The following is a 25,281-nucleotide window of genomic DNA, read 5'->3' on the forward strand; positions in this document are numbered from 1 at the left end:
CAATAAATGATTTCTTTTAAAATGCAGGTTTCTGAGCATAAAACCTTGTAAAGTACCAGATAGTTTTTCTAAAAATCTAATATTGAACTACTTTAACATTAATGTGGAAAGTGAAATATGTGCATAAGTATTTTAATTAGTAAAATACAGGTATTTAAAACTCAGCATATTTGAATTTAAAGACAAATTTGTGCACAACTATTACAATTAGTCTTACTAAATCTAGTTGGCAAATACCGTCATTTGTACTTTTTTATACTAGGTGACAGAGTAAAGAAATCAATAGCATCATCCAAACTCTACAGTGGGTCAAAATGAAATGTGTCAATATTAACTTACAACTTCACAGGAAATATAAAAATGAGTATAGGTATGTCCTGGACAAACTAATTAAGCATAGACATATTTAACATTTCTATATATTACATAATATACAATGATTCAAAACTGGCAGGCACAATACGGGGGTTGTAAATAGTTGTGCTTTTGTTGGTTTGCTTTCTTTGGAGCAAATTTTATCATTTTTTGTTATAAGGTAACGTAAATAAAGCATATGTTGCACATAGCAAACATGGTCTTTATACTACTACGTCTTTCTAATTCAAGCAAGTAAGATATTAACACCAAGTGTTTAAAATAAAAACCGTTATTTACAATAATGGGAAATGTTAACTGTGCAAAACTTTATATACAATCATTCAGACTACAGCATGTTAACTCTGGGTTGTATTTACAAATTGTCCTTTCTTATTTGCTAGTCTAGCTCAGGAAGCCAAAAAGGGAAAGGATCTTCTGAGCAATAGTGAAGAAGGTGTGGTCAGTCACTTGGCTCCGAGATCGAAATCTTCTGTACCATGTCTGGCAGACGTTCCGTCTCCGGATCTTCTCTGCCATTATCTGAATTCTCTGATGAGATGTAACAACCAGAATCCCTTGGGCAGTCATCTAGCTGTGACTTATTTAAGATGTCCGGGTTTCCATTTGGGGCCACAGGTTCATTTCCTTGCTCTTGAATAACTGTAAGTGAAAGAGACAAAGGCAAAGTAAGTTTAACCTCATGCACTCACTCCTCTTTGAACCCTGGACGAGTGTAACTTTTCCAAACTTGAATGTTATATACATATAAATAATAAAAGAGATATTTAAACATAACTGTTTTATTAGAATGCGGGGTTTCCCCTGATCCACTTGCAGTTTTCATAGAACTCATGGAAACTACCTGCGTAAGTGAAGATCCATATGGCCGTTCATTTTAAATTAATAATAAATTGCCAGAGAAAGCAGATTGTATCCATAGTATGACTGATGCTTGATCCAAATGCCCCTTAGCATCCCCTTAGGAAAAGTCATTTGTAGTTTAAATGTGCAGTCCAAGTGCATATAGGGAGCTTCACTAACAATCCAGAATATGCTAATGTGGATTAATGAATTAAAGATCACTAGAGGCAACACTATGGATGGAGCACCAATTACCTAGAATTTAACTAATAAAACTTGAAGTAATCAGAGATTTCCTATGTTGACACTGATCAACATAATAGGCTTAAGGAAATAAGATAGATAAAACAGATAATGACAATTTATCCTGGATTATGGGCCATAGCACAAACATTTTTAATTGCCAGGGGTTACTGGGTAATTTTTTCTTCTTCAGAGAATGGGGGCTGTTCAAGAAAATTTGGGGAACTATGCTCTAGTAGCTATCAGTTCAGTGGGTCTGGCTTTGGGAAGGCAGGGGGAGGATTCAAGGTTTGTTCTACAACTTCCTTACATTCGGTCCCTTAAGTCCTTGTGTACTGCTCAGAAAGGCTGGTGGTGGTAGCCAGGCCCTCTCTCCTTTCTTTTTGGAGCCTTTGATTTCCTTCCTTCCGACCAATAGTTATAGCTTAAGCGATTGCTTACAGGCTTTTTAAGATCTTAGACTATACTCATCAAACTAAGATGGACAACCTTATTTTTGTCCACTTGACTAAGCCACTCCCTGAGATTATAGTCCTGATCCTTTGAATCACTAAATCAACTCAGCAAATCATTTATATGTCTGGAAACCATATATAACTATACCTCCTACATTGTTTTTTTTGAATATGTACCTATATATGTAGCACCTACAAATGTGTATATGAATTCCAACAGATACACATATAAGTGCCTTCTTATATACACATATGCACTCACATGTACATATGTACCCAACGTTTTTTTTTTACTGTCCTGAATTTGCAAATGCTATAAAATCTATAGAAATTGTACCTTTCCTTGTATACGTCTGTCTTTATTTACCTCAGCTAAGTTGTGAGGACTTCACTTGGAGTTTGGAATTTCCTTTTCCATTCTCAAAAGTGACCAACATCTGCTATCTAGAAAGCCATTACTCCATCTGTTCCTTCCCATCCCTGAGAACCACCAAACAGCATTCAGTCTTATGTCTGAGCCCTTCTTTGATCTAAAGGCAGCACTGAAACGAGGCCTGATTCTACGAGGCATCGTCCTCCTTTGCCTCTAGCTTCTCGCCACCAAAGCAGAAGGAAGACTGTCCTGTCGTCCACATGTTTCTGGAAAAGGGCAATACTTTAGTCAATTTGGCTGATATTCTCACAACTTCATAGGCCATCATATGTGAAGCATGACCCTTCCTTTATTGGTTGTGGGGACAAGTCTGCATTTTCTCCAGATGTTTTTCTGGTCTAAGCACCATGAAATGAAAAGAACTGAGTTAAAGCATTCAGACTGTTACCCTAAGCAGGATTTGGCAGAATAGAAACTCCTGTACCCGATACCATGCTTGCTTAGCTTTTTTTGTTTGGGGCTCTCTATTCTCTCAGTATAAATGGAGGCCTATAACCCAAATGCTGAAATCACTGCTGTTGGGTCAGTTCCAACTCCCAGCCACTCCACGGGATGGAGCAGAACTGCTTCTGTGGGTTCCAGGACGTTATATCTTTATAGGAGTGGAAGGCTTCATCTCATGCCTGCAGAGGCGCCAGTGGTTTCCAAGGGTGGATGTTGTAGTTAGCAGCCTGAAGCATAATACTATGTCACCAAGGCTCCTCACCTGGAGCTCTGTGGACAAATTGATCTCTTTTCCCTTCAAAGAATAAGTATGCCGCTTGCTCTTTTGCCTCAGAAGCCTCTATTTATTCATCTCAAAGGGCACCAAAGTAAACAAATAATCACCCAAAACTGACCTTAACAGAGAATACGGTGTGCCATTTAAAAACAACACCATCAAAATATCCTTGTTTTTAATTCCATGCAAGAAATGCAGTATCACATTCTTTAAATTCTAGGAATCAGTGTCCTGTAAATATAGGCTATTTATTGTAGAATCCTTTCATCCACAATTTTTATGAAAAAGAAAATAGTTTCTCAGTATGAAAGTTATGCAGCACAGTAATTTACAGAAGAGCAGTAATTTGCTAAATGATTTCCTAGTGAAATGGAAACATGACTTTGCCTCCCCAAATGCTTCCCACCAGGCTTGCAATAATTTCAGGCAGGTGATCAGCTGGATGCCCTCAGCTGCGACTATAAAAAGAAAAGCAGGCCATTATCTTCGATTATGGAAAGAAAAGCTATAGAGATCTCAGTTTAGGGATTTGGAGGGTCAGGATTTTCCTCCACTGTGCTGCTTGTCCTGAAGACACTAGTAACAGGGTTGGCCTAACCTTGGATCTTGTGCTACGGGTGGTTGATACAACAGAAGTGATCAATTCACACTCATCTACATTCTAAATCAGTCTTTCCCAAAGCGGGCAATACCACTGCTGCCACGGGGACCGGAGCACTGGAACAATCCAGGGGCAGCAAAAAGCAGATCTCTATGTTTTATCCTGTATTACGGGCTATGGTAAAAAGTTCTTAACTGCCAGGTGATGCTGAGTAATTTGTTTTCTGAAAAGGGGGCAATAGGTTAAAGAAGTAATGGAGCCTTTCATGTGGCCGTGAAACAGATTATAGCTAACCGACGGACCCAGAAATGGAAACTTCTTTAGCAAAATCTTTCTGATACTATTTTACATTTCAAAATCAGGGTACGTAATTTATGTATTCTTTTATTGGGTGGAGTACCATCGAGTCCAATCCAACTCACCATGACCACCTGCGACCAAGGAGAACTGACACATAGCAGGAAACCTATTGGAATAGTGGGGCTACTGACTGTTCTTTTAAATAAACAGCTCTTAATTTTTAATTAATATTATCTTCAAACATCTATACAAAAAGTTTCTCTGTGGAGACAGATGGGCTTTCCACTCCAGTAAAGACTGAAAGTCTCAGACCACAGGGGCAGTTCTATCATGTCCTACAGGGTCGCTATGAGTTGGCACAGACTCTGTGGCAGTGATCTTGGTTTGGGGGTTTCAGCCTCAGGGGAGCAGGCTGTTATCCTGTGGAGCTGCGGAGTGTGTTTGAATGGCTAACCCGTAGGCGGGCAGATGAGCACTTAATCATTCCGCCTCCAGGGCTCTTATTCCTGTATTGAAATGATGTACAGACATATACATCTATACAAAAATATCACAAATTTAATACTTATAGATTTTGATACTTTATTTATTGTTTAGATTAAACATTCATAATGTTTCATTCATAATTATTATATTAATTTAAAGAGTTAAAAATTTAAAGTAAATTTTATCAATAGCTTACAAACAGCTCCAAACAGACACATTTATAAGTCTGATTATATTAGATACTCATTACATAATTTGATAAAAGCTTTTATTTTTGTCAGCTACCAGCAGGACTAAAATGAAGTGCAGAAAGCAGCCTCAAATAACTCCATTTTGTAATAACAATGAAATAATCACATCAAGGAAAAAGTTACTTAGGAAACACTGTGTTATACAGAACTGATTTGATTATTAAACTATTTTCCTATTTCTTTCTCACTGTAATTTTTATGGAATTGTATGAAGCCCCTAATTCAGTGTTTTAAGATAGTCATCATTTTAGAAAGAGTGCTACAGTAATTAAAACAGAAAGCAACCAATATGATTATTCAAAAGTAATCATATTGGAGCTATGACATGTAATACATATGACATACATTAATTATATGACATATAATAGGCAATCTCAATTATAGTAGCAGTGAAGAAAGCTTTGAGGGAATCAAACTGCAACCTTATTCTGGGGAAAAGTTCCCATTCATGAAGGAGAGACAGCTAGTTCTTGCTTAACTTGCCCAGGTCCCTCTGCCAAGTCTTCCAGATTTTGACTTGACTCTTTTATTTGCGTTAGGTCTGAGCCAAGTATAATAAAATAATGCAACCTAGAGGATGGCGGCAAGTGCCTGGCTGAACAAGTGCTTAATAAATGATTTTTTAATTTAAGAATATTAGCTTCAAGTTAATTAAAGGAGACAGAACTACAGAAGGCCAAAGGAAAACTTTGTTGCTAGTAAAATAAAGCTAACTCTTGGCTCGATACTTTTTTTTTTAATAGCAACTGAAGCCATTTCCACCACTGCTCCATCAGGCATAGACATCTTAGAAGAGATGGAAACCCACCCTTAGGTTTTAACTCAATTCAAAGATCTCAAACCCAAACAGGACCATTACCAAGTAAACAATGGCTCTTTTTCTTGTACAGAGGCTTCATTGGCTACTAGAATAGAGTTTTAATAGACCACACAGCATGGCTATCAGTTATTAACCTTAAGCAGATCTTCTGAGTGCCTAAAAACTTAATTTTTATTTACATTGATAGTTGGAATTTCCTTTGGCTATGAACCCATGCTTCTGGTAAACAGCAACACGGAGACAATCATCCCTTGTGCACAAACAACCTCTTCCTGCTGCTCCTCTGAGCCCACGAGGGAATGCCGAGTTTAAATGGCTACCTGTGCTTTTTGAACACCTCAAAATCACTTTTATCCTAGGGTGTCAGTCTGCCCTCTAATGAGGTGTGCGCCAGGGAAATGAATTCACTCATAGTTTTAGTTATTTCACTTTTCTGTACTGACTTCTTCAGGGCCACCCGAGGGAAATTCAAGATCACAATCGCTCAATGCCAATAGAAACAATACCATTCATCTACGACCAACCATCGGTCCCTTTTCTGGAAGGCTTCAGTTCCAGGAAATATTTACCCTCAGGTGCTTTATTGTCACATTTAACTGACTGTTTTCATAATGATCAAATAAAATTTAAAATGTATCATATATTATCTTATTAGGGATATTAGTAAATCAATTTCATATTTATGGGATAAATTGGTTCTGTCTACTTGATATGATTTCATTGTTTTAAAAAACATTACTATTTGAAAAAATTAAGAATATCCTGCACATTATTAGTCTACACTTTACTTTGTCCACTTATTGTATTTTGAGTATCTTTCCATGCTTTATGTTTATGCCATCATTTCATTCTTTTTTATTTTCTTAATAGCCTTATTATATGGATAAAGCTTAATTTATTTAGAAAATTAATTATTGATAAGATTTTACTTTCATAGTTAAACTATAACTACCAGCATTAACTTACGTCCTAGAAAAAAAATCTTACAACTCCAAATTCTGGATATGAAATTAAGTACATTTTAAACGGTGGCAATTTTTGAGATTATTGCTTTACAAAAATGCTATCTTCATTTATATTTTTGCACATACTTAGTTTGCATATGCATAGAATAAAAATCTTGACAATACGTAATAATAGCAACTGGCCTATTCCAACAATTTGTATGAGAGACAGGGTTGCAGGGATGCCTGCTGGTCTTCATCAGAAAAAGTAAAAGTGGTTATTCACAATGTTAAAATCTCCTCATCCTCCACATCAACATTTAGCCATCTAGTAAGCATTTGCGAACCATTTCATGGCTGCAAACAGAGGAGTCTTGTTTGGTGCATCTGATGAAGAGCTGGATCATGAGCCGAGCGATGGAGCTTGGAACCCACTCAAAGGCACATTGGAAGAGAGGCCCCAGCCTCTGCTTCTTTGATGCCACAGCAAAGAATCCCCCCTCCCCCACCGCCCCTCCCCGCCAGAGTCGCAGTTCCACCCTGTGACCCTGGCGGTCACACTCGGAGTTAGAATTGATTCCATACCGAGCGGTTTGAGTTTCAGCTTACTTTGGATGAAAGACCTGGCCTGAGGCCTTTGGAAAGATGCTATGGGAAGAGAGGGATTCCGTCTTGCCCGGCAGAGGTATCATCACAAAGCCATGCTTGGTGCACAGTCACAAAAACTAGTATGGGTGGCCCCCGCATGTACGGGTGTCACAAGGTTCTCTGGTGATGGGGTTGAAAAATCTGGGAATTCTCTAGAGATTTTGTTCTGGTCATAGAGTAAGCAGTGCATCTATTTAATTTAATTTAATTTTGCTTTGTATAGTGTGGGCTATAGAATCGATCAGAAATAAAATCTCAGGGAGTAAAACTGACAAGAAATCTGAAGCCATTGAAGTGCAAAAAACCAAACAACAATGAGTGTTGTATAGTAGTACAGCAATAATAGTAACTACATATTTTAAATACATAAAGGCAGAATGCAAATGTGCTGTTTCTACTTGATATATTTAGATAGCACATCTTTCCTTAAAAGCTGCAAAAGGCTGGAGTCTAAATTCAAATCATATGGCAAGTGGGCTGGACACCCCAGGCACACATGTCAGGGGCTAGGGCACCAGCCTCCTCTGGCACGCTGTCAGGCCAACTGCTGGACTGCTGCTTGGCACACCTACAAATCCTGCCTGCTGGAAGCTCATGTTCCAGGCTCCTGGCTGGGCCCTGCCATTTGTTCTGTATCGTTTGGGGCAGGTAGGCAGTCAGGAAGGCACAACTGGGGATGGCTGAGCAATGAGAGGCTGCTGTGACCACAGCTGGTGTCAACAGCCTGGCACACAACCCACTGTTCCTCTCATGTGACACTGTACCCGAATGCTGCAAGCACATAAATTACATTGTACATAGATCCTAACAAAGTTTGCTTATCTTGTCACTGGAAACTATACTTTTAAACTGAAGTTGTATTTATCCTTTTACCATTGGGAAAATGCGATATTCCCATCATCTCTTTCCCCAAGCACAGTAGCACATGTCCTCACAAACACACTTTGGAGACACATCGGTGGCCTACTGAAGGCAGGACAAGTGGAACCAGGGTCAAACAAAGAAAATAAAGTACTCGACATTTCTAAGCATGCAAGGGGTTCTTGAAGATTAAGTTTAGGGAACACACGCATATTATTTATTCTTTTGTAACTTGCTGGCATTATTTACTCAAAGTAAACAAACATTTTAAATTCAGATCATAGAGAAACCTGAAATGTGCACAAAAACACATCTACTCTTTTTCTCCGTCAAGAGCTGAGGTTCACCCTAATTTTTCTGCTTCCTATAACCTCATTTAGATTCCCAGTTCAGGGAGCCAGTGACCTACATCTGTCCAGTTCTGATGCATCATGGGAGCAAATGCAGAATAACATCGCGCTAGCCTGGCTGGATTGGAGAACCTCAAAGTACCGATCTTCCTCCGTGGTGGTCCTGCGATCACGCTAAGGCCCGGCACCATCCCTGCTATCTGCTTGTTGGAGGAGAATCTTCACCTCCTGTTAAGCAGTGACCTAACAAGTTTAATCCAGTTTACATTTTCGAAGGTCAAAGTATATAATTCTATCTAATTTGGACTCAGAGAAAAAGAAAATCAATTACATTTAGTCTTAGATATCTTTCCCTCTACCACACCACCCCGTGTCTACTTGATTCCTCTCAATGCTTTAAAAGGCTCACATGAGACTTGAGATCTTTCTACGTGTTTCTGACTTTCTGCTCTTAGCCCCAAGACATGTGTCTGTTGTGCACAATTAAGAAAAATAATAATGTTGAATTATCAGTAAAGCAAAGCTTTCCAAATCCCCAGCCTAACAAGCAATAGGACCCTAATACTAGACATATATTGACAGTCCTAAAATGCCTGATATTATTCAATGACCAAAATAAAATGCCTATTTGTATACCTCATTCTTACCCCTAAAAAGCCAACTATTTTTAACCTATGACTGGGACATGCATTTGTGTTTAATAATGTCTCAGTTTTATATAACCGTACATTCAAGGTTTCATCAGAGTCCGTGGAAGTTGCGCATTTAATCTTCAGCATGGTTGTCGAAGATATGATTCACAGAGAAGAGATGGAAATAAGCTTGCAGCACTTTGGTGCCGAATCACCAGAACTCACCATCTCATCAACAAATGAAAGCCATTCTTCTTTATTTCTCCAGCTAAGCAGTTTCATATAAGATACATCGCTTTCAGTCAGAATAGCCTAATATGCAATATGCATCTTTGTGACATGTATATTCTAATAGTACGTTAGACTGTGAGATTAAAATAAGAAAAATTTCAGGCCTGTGGGTTGACAACAACCAGTAGTCAAATCTGCATTTGCCCCTATTTTTCATCACCCAGAAACTGGCTTTGTGTGTTATATGTGTGCACAGGGGTGGATATTACTAAATGATTAACTTCTGATGACCCTCAAGTACAATGTTAAAAAGTGAACATAGTTTGGGGAAACTCCCTATTTTTATATCAAGCGTTGAAGGTCATTTCGTGCTTCTGAGCTACTAGGTTACGTTGCAGAGACAAGGATGTACTAGAACATGTTTCTAATAGATTTAGGAGACTGGGATTTAGGCATCTGACCTTGGGAGAGCCACTGACATACTTGAATTTTACTGTCCCTTCTTGCAAAGGAAGAAATTGGGTGAGCTAGTTTATAAAATCATATCCAGCCCTAATATTCTTTGAGCTATAAAGCATTATTCTTTTCTTAATGTGGGATGTGGATGACTGAGGAGGGAGGTGGGGCAAAGCAATTAAGCAGAAATAGATATTCAATGTCTGACCATTCGGTCCCTGAACCCCCAGGTATCTGACGGAACACTTTGCTCGCACACACGCTAAGGTGCCTTTGACCCTGTCGCAGGCTACTCCCAACAGACTACACTTCTCAGGGTCACATTGTTGCACAGTTTAGCTATCACTACATACTAACTCCCATTATCAGCGACGGAAAACGCAAGTGGATCCACTGAGAAAGTCAGCAAAGTGCAGAAGACATCAACTTCCAACTGTGCATTTCTTCTCCTCGTCACAGGTGGAGAAGGTACACTGGCCTCTCAGTTGTCGAGCTCACTTTGATCCGAATTCTTGTGTGAACATCAAGTTCAACAACTGAACAAAATTTTCCCATAAGACATGAGGGGGAAATAAAAAAAATTGGTTCTGGAGCCGAAAAATTGCACTTAAAATTTCATTTTTCAAGGACTTGAAATTGCGATGGTGGTTTCTCTTCTCTCGGTCGCAGGTACGTTGTCACCATTGAGTTGTCTCTGATGTATCCAAATTAATAGTTACCTTTCAATCTCCTTGATGGTCTGTCTGGGTCCTTTATTTCATGGTGAACCATTGCACACCTTTTGCTACATTCGCCATTTCAATCATAGTTATATATTTTAAAGGTTGACCATGAACCCTCAACCATGTTGTGTTCAGCCACCAAATCAGACAAGCGGCGCCCTGATTCCAATTCTTCAGCACATCCTTTCTTTCACCCTATTGTGGTTGTCACCGTTTTCCTGGTGACCCTTTGTTGCTGGTGTCACCAGCTTCTTTGTAATGGTATTTTACACAAATTGCCAAAGAAAAGCACCGTGAAGAGCGTGTGAATGCATGAAGGCACGCAGTACATGCTGACTGAGTGAGAGTGTGCTCAGACGGAAGCCTCACCCCTGCGGTACCCAGGCGAGATGCAATGAGTCACTCACGCTCGGCTCAGGCAGGTTTCTTTCAAGTCAGAGTTTTGGCTGAAGAACACCAAGCCAATTTTTTTTTTTTTGAACTTCACTGTTCAAGTAGTGGGAAGTTTGAGCTTGGAGCCATCTGATAAGGGAGGTATCACTGTACTTGTTTTTTGTTTTGGTTTTTAATGGCAGACTGACCCAGGTGTCAAATCCATTCTGACTCACAGTGTCCCTGTGTAGGGTTTTCTGAGGCGGTAAATCTTTCAGAAAGCCGACAGCGTCATCATTCTACACAGTAATCGACGGTTCTGAATTGTTAGTCAGATGGTTATATGCTCAGTACACAACCCATGTTGCATACTGAAATCCTTTTAAAGAGATAGCTTTTGATCAAAACCCCACCTCTACTTCTTGGCCTGGTTTCAATATACCTTGAAATATTCCCAGATCTGTAAAATGGACAAACTGGCTTACGACGTCATCAAGGAAGGTTAATGATTAGAAAAGTAGGGGGTCAGTGAAAACAAGAGGAACACTTGGTGGGATGGATTGATACAGTAGCAAAAACAATGCACCCGAAGGCAGCCCTAATCATGAAGCTGGGAGAAAACCAGGCCACATTTTCTTCAGTTATACAATGAACAGTGGGTACAGATTAGAAAAGCAATCACTTATAAATGTTCAAACATGGTCACTCTTCCTTCCCTTCCACTTCAGCCTCAAGTTACTTAAGAGAGTACTGGCAGTGACCCTGAACATTAGCCACCCAGGAGTGATAGCACAGTCACAACATCTATTTATTAGCTGAACTTGGTGTCGCAAGAAGCTGTGTCTTGAAATGACAAGATGCGAAGAAAACAGCCTCATCTGCCTGGCAAACCCTGCTATCAGTGCACACTGATCAATTTTGTGTGGGTTGGCAGAGGAGAGTAAATGGGCTACTTTGTTTTCCTCTGTGACCCTGTCGCCCTCTCTTCTCCATCTCTCAGCCACCACAACTCACGAGAAAGCCTTCAGAGTTTAGGTTTAAGGGTGAAATCAGTTCTGCTGGTGCAGATTATTCCTGCATTCGGGAGTTCTTTTTAAAGGATAGGTTTCTATGGGAAGATAAGCCTGCAAGTAAGATCAAAGGTAGAAAGTGTCTCAAAAATGCATATGCTACCCTGTTGGTCTGCTTGCTATTGAGCCCACTGTTGTGAGTCCCTAACTTCTCTGCGCAGGAGAACGATGGGGCTCTGGTTTCCTGTAGAGTTTATGTCTGGGCAACCAACAAGGGCAGTGTCAGCTCGTCCTAGAAGATCTCTTTGAGTGGGAAGAACACAGTGGCAGGGGATGTGATGTTCTTAGCAATAAAGACTAGTGAATTAGACACGAGGTCGGTGCATTTCTGCTCATTTTATGTAACATAAATCGAGAGTATAGGAGAGGCCGTGAATGGAGAGACAGGAATCCTAGATCCTAAATATAGCTTTCCTCTTCCTTCCTCATTCGGCCTGCATTTGGTTAGAAAGGTCTGCATCTAAATTCTAGGACTCATGAAGTGTGTGAACTTGTAAAACTTCTGTATCTCATAGTTTTCATCATTTATGTTATTTTATAGGGTCATGGTGTTCCTTGAAATAAGATAATAACTCCAAAGTACTTGGTCCAAAGATTTCATTCATAAAACATGTTCCAAAGAAAGATGTGTGCTATTAGTTACTATGAGGATCCCTGGTAACAGAGTGGTTACTCATTGGCATACTAACTGAAAGGTCAGTAGTTCGAACCCACTAGCCAGCTCTGTGGGAGAAAGATGGGACTTTCTACTCCTACAGAGCTATAGTCTCTGAAACTCGCAGGAGCAGTTCAACTGCATCCTATAGGGTCACCATGTATTAGAATTAACTCAATGGCAATGAGCTTGTATTTTGGTTATCAGTTATTGTCATAAATTTGAAAAAGAATGTTAGGTCAGATAATCTAAATTCTGTCACGTTTAAAATGAGCCAATGCCTTATCATTTTTCCCCCACATAAAATACTTTTTGCAGTATTTTGCATGCCCCTCGGCAGAGAGCTTTAGGGCCAGATCAGATTTAATAAAAAGTTAAATTTGGGTTCTGGATTGGCCATTATAGAAATAAAAGCCCTCCTGTTTTTACAAAACCAATAGGGCTCCCAAGTATTCTACCACCAGTGAATCTGTAAGCTTTATTCCAGTTTTTTCTTAAATACAGAGAATCATCTCAGGTAATAAGAGTGAGTGTGGACTATTCTGGCAAGCTTTATAGCATTTTTAAAGAGTGCTATAAACATACTCAGGATGTGACTATACGGTAATGAAACGAATTTCCTGTTCAGAGCGAAGGCTCATTAGTGTAGCATCATGCTCGGTGCTGTGTTGCAGAAGCTGCGTATGACAGGGCTCAGTACTGGCGCATGCTGTCATACATATTTGCCTCTACCGCCCTGAGTATTTGAGACCACAGGCATCCACCTGCGTGGAAGTTAACAGCTTTGCAGACTTGAGATGAAATGCCCAGGAAAGTCTTTTGATATCATAAGGAGAGGTCAATCAGGAGAAATAGTGCATTTTTGAATTATGGACTTCTCCCAAGTCAGGATTTCTAAATTTACATGAGAATGCTTATTTTATGGAAAACAATGCTTTATATAATTCTCAGTTAAGAAACTAGGGGCTGTAGTTTTTAAAAGCTCTGTGATATTCAGCTGTGATTATGAGCTAGAGATAAGGGCAGGTGAGTACACTTACTTTCCTCATCAAGAAGATTTGTAGCAGCCGAGAGTAGCCGCATCCGATCTTCTGCATCTTCAATTTTTAATTCAACAAGATGACTCTCTTTTATATATTTTAAATCTTCTAGGGTCTCATAACCATTGAGCAAGAGTGTTGAGGTGTATTCCTGTTGAGGAAAATATATATATAATATAGTCAGATTCCAATAATTCCATTTTAGCTTGTTTCCCCCCTTCCAGATTTAAAGCGAGTATACAAATGAAGATGAAAACCAAGTGGGAATGTATCCTTTGAGTAAGTTGTACTCATTTTATTAGTACTTTTAAAAATTTACATGTGGATGCTAAACCATTAGGCAGAGAGAGGGTGAGGATGTGTTACTACCCTTACCCTTTGAAAACACCAAGCCCACTGCTGCCATCAAGCCATAGGGGCCCTATGGGACAGAAAACAACTGCCCTCATGTGTTTCAGGGACTAACATCTTGAGAGAGAGAAAGCCTCGTCTTTCTCCTGTGGAGCAGCTGGTATTTTGAACTGCTGACCTCGTGGCCAGCAGCCTGTTGTGTACACTCACTCCACCAGCCTGGCTCCTTTTCCCTTCTCAAGGGGAGCTCTATAGAAGTCGTTACTCTGGGATTACTCTTTGCTATAGTATGTTAAATAAAGAATCAATTGAATGGCTGGATCATTCACTCCTTTTGGCACTTTTTGTCCGACTTTACTAGTTAAATCGACAGAGGGAGTTATTAAAGTCAGTAAGATGCTTATTAAAGTCAGTAAGATTTTTAACAAAATATCTAATAGCAATATTTCTGAATCTACATCTCATTCTGTTATGTTGATGATAAAAATTACAGTTTCAATATCATTTTAAAATATGTAAAAATCATTTGGAAGTATATACAATTTTATTTAAAATTTATTTTAAGCATTGTGGTTAAAAGATACTGCACCTTAGACTATTTAATTAAAAACTTTTAAGAGCTTTTTAAACACAATAGCATAATGGTTGATAAAAGTATTATTTCCTTCTGATCATGTATATTTTGGTCATATTATGTAGTCATATGTAATTGTTTAAAATTCATAGTCTTCTGATTTCAAAATCTTTATGTGGTAGATATAACCATGGCTCTAACGGGGTAAAAATGCTACTTCCTTAAAATTTCCTCTCATTTCACTTGATTACAATTTCAATATCCTATTTTTGTTGCTAAAATGGAATACGAGGAAGTATAAAAGTTTTACGTAATCGAAATGAATTTATTACCAAACTTCCATTTTTTAAAACTAAAAACAAAAATAGAAGACATGTGCTAATTTTTTTTAAAACAATGTGTTCAAGAAGGAGCAGATGACTTGAAAGAAAGACCAAAATTCCTATTTATAAATATTTCACTGTGGGCTGTTGTATAAGTTATTTAACTTCCTTCAGCATTGATTTTCACATAAGTCAAAAAAGAAGTAGCAAAGGCAGTATTTCAACCGACATTGGCTCCATGGGAGATCTCACTTGGGGAGCACCAGTAGGTACCCTGGACATTTTGACAGTTGTAGTCACAGACAGAAACAGAACTGGATAATTCAGAACACTTTAATTGGCTGGATAAATTTTGTAAACTTTCAAGGAGTTGCTGAATTAACTTTAGAAATGGATTGGTAAGTAGTAAATTGAGTGAGACTATGAATACTGATTATAGAGACTAAACAGAGTAGGTATTTCAAAAATATTTTACTACTATTCATGTAGCACTGATGAAATACTTATAAATATGAAGAGATTTTAAAAGGGTCATGAAAAATGAAATTTAATGGTAATAGAATTTCCCCAATATATTTTCTGATGTCCCTTCATATAAATAACAAACTTTTTAATACAATAATTTTGAGCCTATGATCTGTTTTTCCCAATAAGTGATTTTCTCTCAACTTCATTTTGATTTCTTCTTTAAATAAAATTATTAATTTTCCCCTTATTATTCCCCCTCTTTTCACTTCACTGGACATAATCTCTTTTCATCATTCACATTTACATGTTTTCTCTGGACCTCTTATTCTCCTCCATATTTTTGTTATTCATTGCACTTTCTCAACATTAATTCATACTATCACTGCTAAGAACTATTCGGTTTAGTCCAAAGGATTCTACATGAAGATCTTTCCTTACATAATAAAGTCATAAGGGAGAAATAAGAAATAGTCTTGGAAAACTCATTTTCTGTTACTATGACTCTTACCATTATTTTTTAAGCAAAAGGGAAGAAATCTATGGCAACCCATATGGGAAACCCTAGAAGGGCCCAGCATACCCTGCTGTGTAGGCATGCCCAGCAAAGGGTCACACCATTCACTGTAGCCCCATGTCCCAGAGGGACTCCCCTTGAGCCGAGTCCCAAAGCCCCAGGACTGGCTAGGGGGTGTGGATGACTCTTTATTATTTTTTAACACCACTAAAAAATACTGAGTTAAAGCATAAAGCACAAACTGTAATTGAGATTATTTCAATGAAGCAATCTGTAGAAATATTTTAAAAAGTAATTTACTGTTCATAATCACATGATAATTATGAATTTTAAAAATAGGTATAAAAGAAACACTAGTGGTAGGGTGTGCCACTCACAGTAAGATTATTCACAGATTAGGCCATCTATCTGCAACCCAAACCGAAAAGACCTTTGGTTTGCTTACCTGAAGGTGAAGTCTCTCTAAAAGCTCTTGTAGGGTCTTTGGTTTTTCTCTCTTACTCCCCCGGTGTGGCTTTATTTTCTTGGGGGCAATTTCCTCTTCTGAGATAACATCCACATAAATAAATTTGAAATTTCCCACCTTGTTGTTTAACATTCCACTCCACATTCCCATTGGTGTTTTACAAATTATATCTATAATATCTCCTTTCTAAGGGCAAAGAAATACCCGAGTCAGATTTCAGAGAGCCCTGTGCTTTGTTAATTATTAAATAGAATGAAAACATAGAAAATTAGAATAATGAGAGGACTATTGAAGAAGCTTTGGTTAAAAAAATAAAAGTAAGATGAAATATCCTTAAATTAAAGTAATTTGCTAGTGATATGAAGACAATTCAACAAGCTTGAAGAAGAGCTCCTAAATACGGGTGATGACACATCGATGTCAATGTCATCATGTCAGTTTATAGCTGTAGAAAAGAATATAATTTACAAAGTACTTTTGCATAAACTAGTTCATTTTACGCTTACAGCAAACTGCTGATATAGATATATGTTATCATCTTGGTCTTTAAAATATGACAATAAATGAAGCAGGAATATTACATGACTTCCCAAGGATGTACATGGCATGCTTTTCTCCAAGCAGCACACACAGCAAAGCCCCAACCATCATTCTTTGAAGAGTCCCCAGTTGGTCAAAGAGAAGTAAAAGAGTTCTACTCCTCTGCCTGTGATTCTGGTTCATCTGAAAGACTCATCTCCAGTGAGAAGTACATAGACCCCAAGTATTTCCTTCCCCTAAAATAATAAAATTATTCAAAACCCACCAGATAGGTGTGAAGTGTACCAAGTATGCTATTTGTTTCTTATTCTAGATGAGATAATACTTAGGATGAGTTTTGCATCCTAGTTGAGTGGAAGCATTAAAAAAAAAGCACATTTTGATGAACAAACAAGATTGGTCTTTTTACATTGCTCATGGCAGGGACTCTTCTTGGCTAATAACTGCTAGCTGTTGGCAAGAGTAGACTCCCCATGGCATAGTTCTTAGTAAATAAAATGGATTTCTATAGACATACTCCTTTGTGTCTTATAACTTCCTGCCTCCAGGGATGGCCTTGTGCAATGCTGTCTTTTTGGCACTGCTAAGGAACTGCTCTCAAACAAACAAAGCAGTGGATTTGCTACGAAAATAATATTTGGTCTTGCTGCTCCATGAATGTGTGCTCTTCAATATAAAATCAAAGCTGTATTTCTGCTATTAGACTTCTGATTTGTACCATCTGTCCCTCTCATCCTGTGAGCTGTTTGTCTGATTTCCTGCCTTGAACACACGGAATCAAATGCTAGAGAAGATGGTATTGGCTAAGCAAATGGCGAAATGCCCACCAAGCTCTCAGAGCAGTTTCTAGACATGACCTATCTTTGCTGCATTTTTCCTATTGCCCTTTAAGCTAATTCAAAAATTAATTAACTAATTACTGAACCATATCTAGGAAGGCCCAAATTCACCAAGAACACACAAAGACCCAATTTTATTTTGGATCAGGCCCTGATAAAAATGTGTGAATTGAATCTGAATATAAGGCCATAAAACTTTGTAAGCTGAGTGGGTGTGATAAGCGTAACACTAAGACAGCCCTCACTCCATCCACAGAGCTAGTTGTTTGCACCTGATGGACACACTCAATGCTGTGGCCTCCTTTTGAGTGTGGTTGTGACTATGGACATGATGGTTATCACACTCAGGATTATATTACATTAGATGACTATGTTAGTTACATAATCTGGTGTCAATGTGAGAGGATTACAAGTGAATGGGTGGCATCTAGTCTGTCAATCAAGATATAACCAATAAGGCCTCTTGGTGGCATGGTCTTCTCCAGAGAATTCTGGGAACTCCTGTAATTTTCTCCTTAGAGGTTAGAGACACTCTCTCTCTCTCAGCTCACTCCCTTGGAGACTCTCTACTGACAAGACACCTGGCACTATGCTGATAGACCCCATGCCCTGGGAACTGAAGAATCTATGTTAGAGACCCCTGCCAGCGCTGAGCTGCTTACACTGCCACTGGATCCAAAGACTTTCTACGCACTGGCCTGTGATCATCCTGCATTCAGTGTCATTGCATGTGCTTTGTGAGTCTGAAGACGGCTTTGTAGCTTGGTATTGGATATATGGGCTAATATAGAACTTATGGGCATGGACTGGACTGGGTTGGGAGGCTATCTTAATGTACAATTGCCCTTTATATAATAAAACTCTTATACACTTATACGTCTCCCTGGGTTTGTTTCTCTAGTCTTCCTCGACTAACACAAAGACAGAAGAGACTTTTCAGATGGATGAATATCCAAAATTAATTGCTTTTGAGTTCATTGGATGAATTTCACTCTGTTAGTGGGAACTCTAAAATGGAAATATATATATATATAATTTTTGTGGGTACTGCAAGTCCGAGAGCATTCACTTCCATGTTGTGCCTAGGGTCATATAACAACATGGTCCCCGGATGATCTCCAGCAACAGAGCCGGGACCTCACTTGAGCAAGCACAAGAAGCGGAATTCTCTCAACAGCCAGTGAACTGAGAACAGGATGCTGCAGCCCTGGGGAGGGGGTGGTCGTGTCTGTCACTTTGACTTTAACCCTTTTACAGAGAACCCAGTTTACTGGTGCACTTAACTGAGAAAAATAATAATAATGTATGCAATATTAAGCCTCTGAGTTAGTAGTAGAAAGAGGAGGGGATTCTAGAGGGGATGCCTTTGGGAGAATGAGCTCTAGTTACTTTCAGCAACTAACTTAAAAAGTACTGCAGGGTCTCTGCCAAGATGGCTCTCCAAGGATTTTTCTCTGACATATTTGCATCTGATGTCTCCATCTTCTCTCCCTCTCCTTAGCTTCTTTGCCTTTCTTCCTGCAAGAATGAGCCAAATTGGGCACTCCTGGCAATCTGTGTGGATTTTTGTTCTCAGAAAATGCCAGGCTAGGCTCTGAATCTATATGACCTGAGGCTTATAGTCGTGAAGTAAATTCCAGTTTGTAGAAATTGTACAAGCTTGTGCAGACCTGGTGCTGGAATCTATACCGGAGCAGATGCCAAATCTTTCTCTAACAGAGCTGCTGGTGGGGCAAAGTTGCTGATCTTTCAGTTAATAGCCCAAGGCTTAAGGCACTTCATGCACAAGGATCTCCATAGCTGCAGAACAACACCTAGCAATAAGAGCCCCAAAAGAATGACCCTCACTCAGGCCCTACGTGTTTCACTCAAACTTTCCACAAGGAGCCTGTTCTGAGTTCTACTGTTGGGACAGACCCACGTGTGTCCCACTGCCTGCCCCACTCATGAAAGTAGATCACCATCCAAACCAAACCCTCTGCCATTGGTTCCCTTGTGACTCAGAGTGATACTACACGACAGCATAGAACTGTCTCTGTGGGTTTTGAGACTATAACTCTTCACAGGAGTAGAAAGCTTTGTCTTTCTCCTGCACAGTGGCCAGTGGTTTCAAACTGCTGCCCTGGCAGGCAGCCATCCAACTCATAACTACTGTGCCAATGTGGTTCCAGAAAGAGCTCACAACCCAATATATTGTAACCCATCCAGAAAGTAGAGATAAGGATGTCTTACCTTGATTTTGAGAGAGTCTGTGTCATAAGGGCTTGGTGTGAAATCCGTGTGTACTCTGGCACGACCACAGAATGGTCCCGTGTACGGACCTTCATCCTCAAGCCGGAAGCTGTCCCGGTTACTGTTCCCATCAGAACAGCTTGTTATTCCACCTGCCGAAAGCAGCGGTTAACAGTTGTTACAGAGAGCTCCTGATGCTCTGAGTCAGGACGTGGACACGAGAGAGGATGAAAATACGATGCGTTTGATGTCAACCTTCTGCAGGGTTTCTGTCGCCCGCTTCCGATTAGTCCCTCTCCATGAGCGATCTCTGTCTTCTGAGCTATCTCTGACCTTTCTCCAGCCAGTCTGGCTCCTGTCATTAACCTAACCACCCTCTCCCTTCGGTCCCCATGAAGTGATTCAGTACTACAGTGCCAGCGTGATACACAGGTAGATGGTTCAGGCTTAACCTCTGCACAAACCAGACGGTGACTATTGTACCCGTAAACCAAGACAGAAGGGGAGAGCATCACTTCGAACTTCATGTGGTATTGATGGAAGGGTGGTCAAGGTATGAGACTGTCAGGTTCACCACAACGTATCACTATTGCCATTCCCAGGTTCCCATTGTGCACCAAAGGCCACTGTGAGGCAACGTCTCTGCACACAAAGGGTGACGCTTTGCCTGTGCCAGTGTGGCGAGAGGAGGAAGTTCTTTCTGAAAGTCTGGGTACACAACGTGTTTCCAAATGGTTCTCAGCTGGGCTTTAAAAACTGCTCCAAATCCCTGTCTGTTGGTTCCCTTCCTTTCTGAACCTGAACCTCAAAGAAAGGGGGCAAGAACTTTCCATTTTTGCCGCCAGTCTGAGAAAAGGAGAGATTCTCAGTGAAATTAACCTTCAGTTTCTCCATCAGCCTTGGCCACCACTTCCTCCTTCCGTGGGGCCCTTTGACGCTCTGTTCTTTGGGAGAATGGCCTAGAATCTGCTACCCCCCATGATGTAAATAAAGGTTTTTCTGAGATAATCCACACTGCATATGAAGTAGTGTCAGAGCAATGTACCGTGTCTAATGACAGCAGTTGTGCCATCTATGACCAACAGCTAAAGATGCTTGTGTCCCCTCATTTGCGTGACGGTCCCAGATCATGGCTCTTATTGGTACATTCTAGCATTCTAGTCAATTACATTTTCTCCACATTTCAGACCACAATCGCCAACTAAAACTTTCAGCAGGAAGGAATATTAGTAAAATCTGAATTTAACACACAAAATGTATCCTTCAAGTATTTCTGCGCTAGCTCTTTTCACAAAATAACTATCGTATAATCAATGAGAGAATGGAAATGGAATTCAGGATCTTTGAAACAGCTGGTCTGAGGCATTTTCAAACAAGGGAAACATTTGTTTCCATCAGAAATGGAGAATAAACTTTACAAAAATATTTAAAAGTTCTGAGAAGGTTAGAGGGTCACATAACAGTTTATATATCTACAGTCCTGGGGCATTCTGACAGACCAGTTTTATCCCCAAATTTTAGCTGAATATATAACTAAACCCTAACTGTTTTTCCTTATTAGAAATCTATCAATGTTGATTTTAAAATCCATTTTAAATATTTTCTAATTAATTTCCCCTTAATTGGTTACATTCCTTCATTCATTTGTTGTTTATGTATTGTTTTACTGTGTACTCACTAATGTTAGATCAAGACCTAAAAATAAATGTTGGGATTAATGCGAGTGCCCTGCACCTTTCAGACTACTTTGGTGGGGCGGAGAGAGGCGAAAAGAAGGGAAAGGAAGGGCAAATGAGAGCTGGATGGGGAAGGAGGGAGAGGGCGAGAGGAGGAAGGAATGTCTACAAGGAGGGCGAGAAGGAGAAATCAGAGGGAGGGAAGAGAAAGGATGGATGAGCTCCAGGAGAGAGAAGAAAGGGGAACCAAGATTTAAAAAAAAAAAAAAAAAGGAACAAACAAGCAAAGAAACAAAGCAGGGTTCCATTGATCTGAATTAAGACAACTTTAAAAACTTTGGCACAACATAATGCTTTTGTTTTCCCAGCATGCACTTTCCTTTAGGGGTTGCGGATCTAATTACCCTGCACAACTTTTTTTTGAGGCATGTTTCCTGTTGACGATAGGGTTAAAAGGTTTAAAATAGCACACTGTGTGAAACATCATTCTGAACAATAGTAATTCTATATAGATACTACTTGTCTTACATCCTACATTTCTATTATTTCTCTTATCAAGCAACTGGAACCTTGTTAATTGGATAAGCAAGCCCTAAGGGAGCAAATCAGTTGTTTGTAATTTACTAAAGTGGGCTTCACATCTTGGATCTGGTCACTTATTGACAAGTCTTACTTGATGAGCTCTGTCCGCTGTAGAGACTATCCATGGAGTCACTGGCTTTCAGGGAGACCTTCTCAGTGTGGGTCCCAATCATGGGGTCACTGTTTCGATAATGGGGAACATCAGCTCCATCTTCCTCATCCTTCCGTAAAGCATACCAGAGGTTTAGTGTGCAGAATAGATTTCCACGGAGATGTTTACCATGTGCATTAATTTAATAAACAAGACATATTTTATCTATACAATATTTGGAGTGTAACAGAATAAAATATGAGCTTCATCATTCTTTTAGTTCCATTCCTATCAAAACATTTTCCATTACACTTAAGGAAATTCTTTAGATAAAACCAATGTGGAATTCAACTGAAATTTTAATAGTTCAATATTGTAAATTAGGATGAATCACTTATCAATATTATTTGACCAGACATTTGTTCATGATCTATTATTCAGCACCAATTTGTAAGATCCTTTCCAAGTACTAGCTACTGTTTTGTCAAAAAAAGACATTTCAGCAAACAGCACGAAGTTAGACTAAATATGTGCGTCTATGTTCTCATAGCTTTATATATGTCGAATGAAAGAGAGAAAATTCCATGATGGGAGGCAAATTGGCTACTAGGGATTGGTTGGTGAGGATGACTGGTTTAGATAGGTAGCCTGCAAAGATCTCTAAGTCAGGTCCTACAGGTTGCAACTTCTTGATTTGAACAATGAAAAGAAGTCATATGGAAAGATTTGGTGACAGTTTTCGGAGTGAAAGGAAGAGCAAATGACAAGGATATAAACGTAGAATGCGCTTGGGTTGTGCAGGAGACAACCACAAATACCGTGTGGCTGGCTCTCTGAGGGGGGAGGAAGAGTGTTCGGATCTGAGTCTAGAAATGTAGACTGGAGCCAGCTCCTGGGGAGTGTTCTAGACCACATGTGGTGGCCATAGTCATGTACCACAAAGACCTAATTTGATGCAGAGACTGACAGTCCAGCGACAGCTCCTCTAGATTCAGCATGTTTGCCCCGAGGCCACACTCTCAAGCTGAAGCTGCCAGAGCTGGGACGCTATCAAAGCCATTTTGGGAGACTGTGGGACTCCTGTAAATAAAATGCTGGCTCAAGAACTTCCCATCAATCGGTCCAAAAACTTTCTCAGAAAGTTAAAATCTGAGACCCTGGTTTCCCAAGCTTCTTTGCTTCCCCATCTTTTTTTTTTTTTTTTTCACAGATGTGCACTGAAAGAATCATTGTATTTGACAACCTTTGGTCACCAGTGATCTCAACAATAGTTTAAAAAGGAGGAGTTGTGAATGGAGGTGCTTTTGAAGATGTCTGAGAACACAATGGGTGTAAGACATACAGACCAACGGAATGCAAGTGGTCCATGGCAGTAATATGAAAGAATCCTCTTTTAAGCAAAGTATCTTGGAACAATTTCATTTTTACAGACCACAGAATGATGTTGGACTCATAGCACACACCATGGAGAAATTAACTTAAATGGATCACAAACCAAAACGTAAGCGCTAAATTGATAAAATTCCTTGAAGAAAACATATAAGTAAATTGTTTTTTCCTTAGGCTAAGCATTGGCTCCTTAGAAAGGACTCCAAATGCTTTAGCAACAAGAGCCCCAGATGAGAACATGAAAATGTTCTCAACTTCATTAATCATCAAAAAATGTGAATAAAAACCCACAATGCAATTCCATTTCCAACCCACTGAAATGGCTAGAATCAAATCTGCTGACAAACTCATGGAAACTTTGGCATCCTCCTCCACTGCAGCTATGGATGGAAAATGAACATCTTCTTAGAAAAATGCTGGTAGTGTCTCAAGATGTCAAACATAGACTGTATGTGCTTAAGAGAAATAATACCGAAGACAAAATAGATCCACACAACAATTTGTATTTACAAGCAGTATTATTATTTCGAATAGCCAATATTATTACTGATACAAAAGTGCATAACTGATGAATGGGTGACTAAAATGTGACACCTGACAGTATTTACCAGAAAAAAGAGAAGAAATGAAGTGCTGGCTAGGTATGGGACAGCATGGAGGGCGTGTTGCTCTTTGCACACTCACTTTGTAATTATTCCAAGTCTCAGTGTCTTCTGTTCAAATGGAAGGTACAATACTTTCTTCCACACAACTTATTGGCACAATAGTTAAGGAACAAAATAAATGTCCAAGTACCTCATAAAACTTTAAGTGCTTCTACGCCTGGAAGAAGAACCTATTGAATATTTTAAGAAATTTCTAATAGAAAAAAAATGTAAGTGATTAACAGAGCACACTTACCTTGTCCTCAGAAAGGGCTTTTATGTATTTTTTACCCATTTTTTTTCTCATGGTCCAGGAAATTGCTCTCATTTTTTTACCCAATCCTCCTTCATTATTTAATGTTTTATTTTGTTCTCCATTTTCACTTATGGGTTCACCTTCACATGCCTAGGTAGAATTATTGACAAAAGAGAAAATAGCAAAAAAAAAATTTGATCAGAAATGATTAAAGAAAAGATTCTGAATTTGTGGGTTTTCTATATTTTATGCCACACAATCCAGATACCATACCCATTTTTGAAGTTCCAGGTCTAGTTACTTATATTACCAACTCAAACCTTAGTTTCACATTCGCCATGTGGGCAGTTTTTACAGTTATGTGAAATCAATCTTTCTGTTTGCTTTGGTGTTATTGCTATAGACCACTGAGGCTGCTCCAGCTCACAGTCACCCCCTGAACACGGTCCTGCGCCCTCTTCACAAGGCGCCTAGGTGTGAGCTACTGTGTCAGTCTACTTTGTCCCAGGACCTGCCTCTTTTTCAATGTGCCTCCACTGTCACAAGCATGATGTCCTTCTCCAGGGACTCAGCTCTCCTGACAGCACGTCCAAGGTGTGTGAGATGCGCTCTGGCCTCTAAGAAGCAGAACTGGCTGTACTTCTTCCAAGACAGAGCTGATGGATCTTCTGGAAGTCCATGGTACTCTCAGTATTCTTCACCAGCACAGTAGTTCAAATGTATAAATCTTTCTTTGGTCTTCCTTAGTCAATGTCCAATTTTCACATGCATGTGAAGCCATTGAAGAGATCCTGGCTTGGATCGGGCAAACCTTCGTCCTCAAAGTA

General features: G+C 39.4%; 1 protein-coding gene across 2 annotated transcripts in view; it reads right to left on the reverse strand.

Moving 5' to 3' along the window:
• Positions 1–817: 817 nt before the first annotated feature.
• Positions 818–25,281, reverse strand: part of SAMSN1 (SAM domain, SH3 domain and nuclear localization signals 1) — a 98,273-nt gene continuing 73,809 nt past the window's right edge. For both annotated transcript variants that reach the window (XM_075543451.1, XM_075543452.1), the window contains exons 3-8: positions 24,455–24,604; positions 22,166–22,295; positions 19,817–19,968; positions 16,185–16,391; positions 13,510–13,660; positions 818–1,017 (exon numbers count right to left, since the gene is read on the reverse strand). In XM_075543451.1, coding sequence (XP_075399566.1) covers positions 818–1,017; positions 13,510–13,660; positions 16,185–16,391; positions 19,817–19,968; positions 22,166–22,295; positions 24,455–24,604 — 990 coding nt within the window. The remainder of the gene's footprint in view (positions 1,018–13,509; positions 13,661–16,184; positions 16,392–19,816; positions 19,969–22,165; positions 22,296–24,454; positions 24,605–25,281) is intronic.

This window comes from Tenrec ecaudatus, chromosome 2 (genome assembly GCF_050624435.1).
Source record: "Tenrec ecaudatus isolate mTenEca1 chromosome 2, mTenEca1.hap1, whole genome shotgun sequence".
In the NCBI taxonomy this organism is placed as follows: Eukaryota; Metazoa; Chordata; class Mammalia; order Afrosoricida; family Tenrecidae; genus Tenrec; species Tenrec ecaudatus.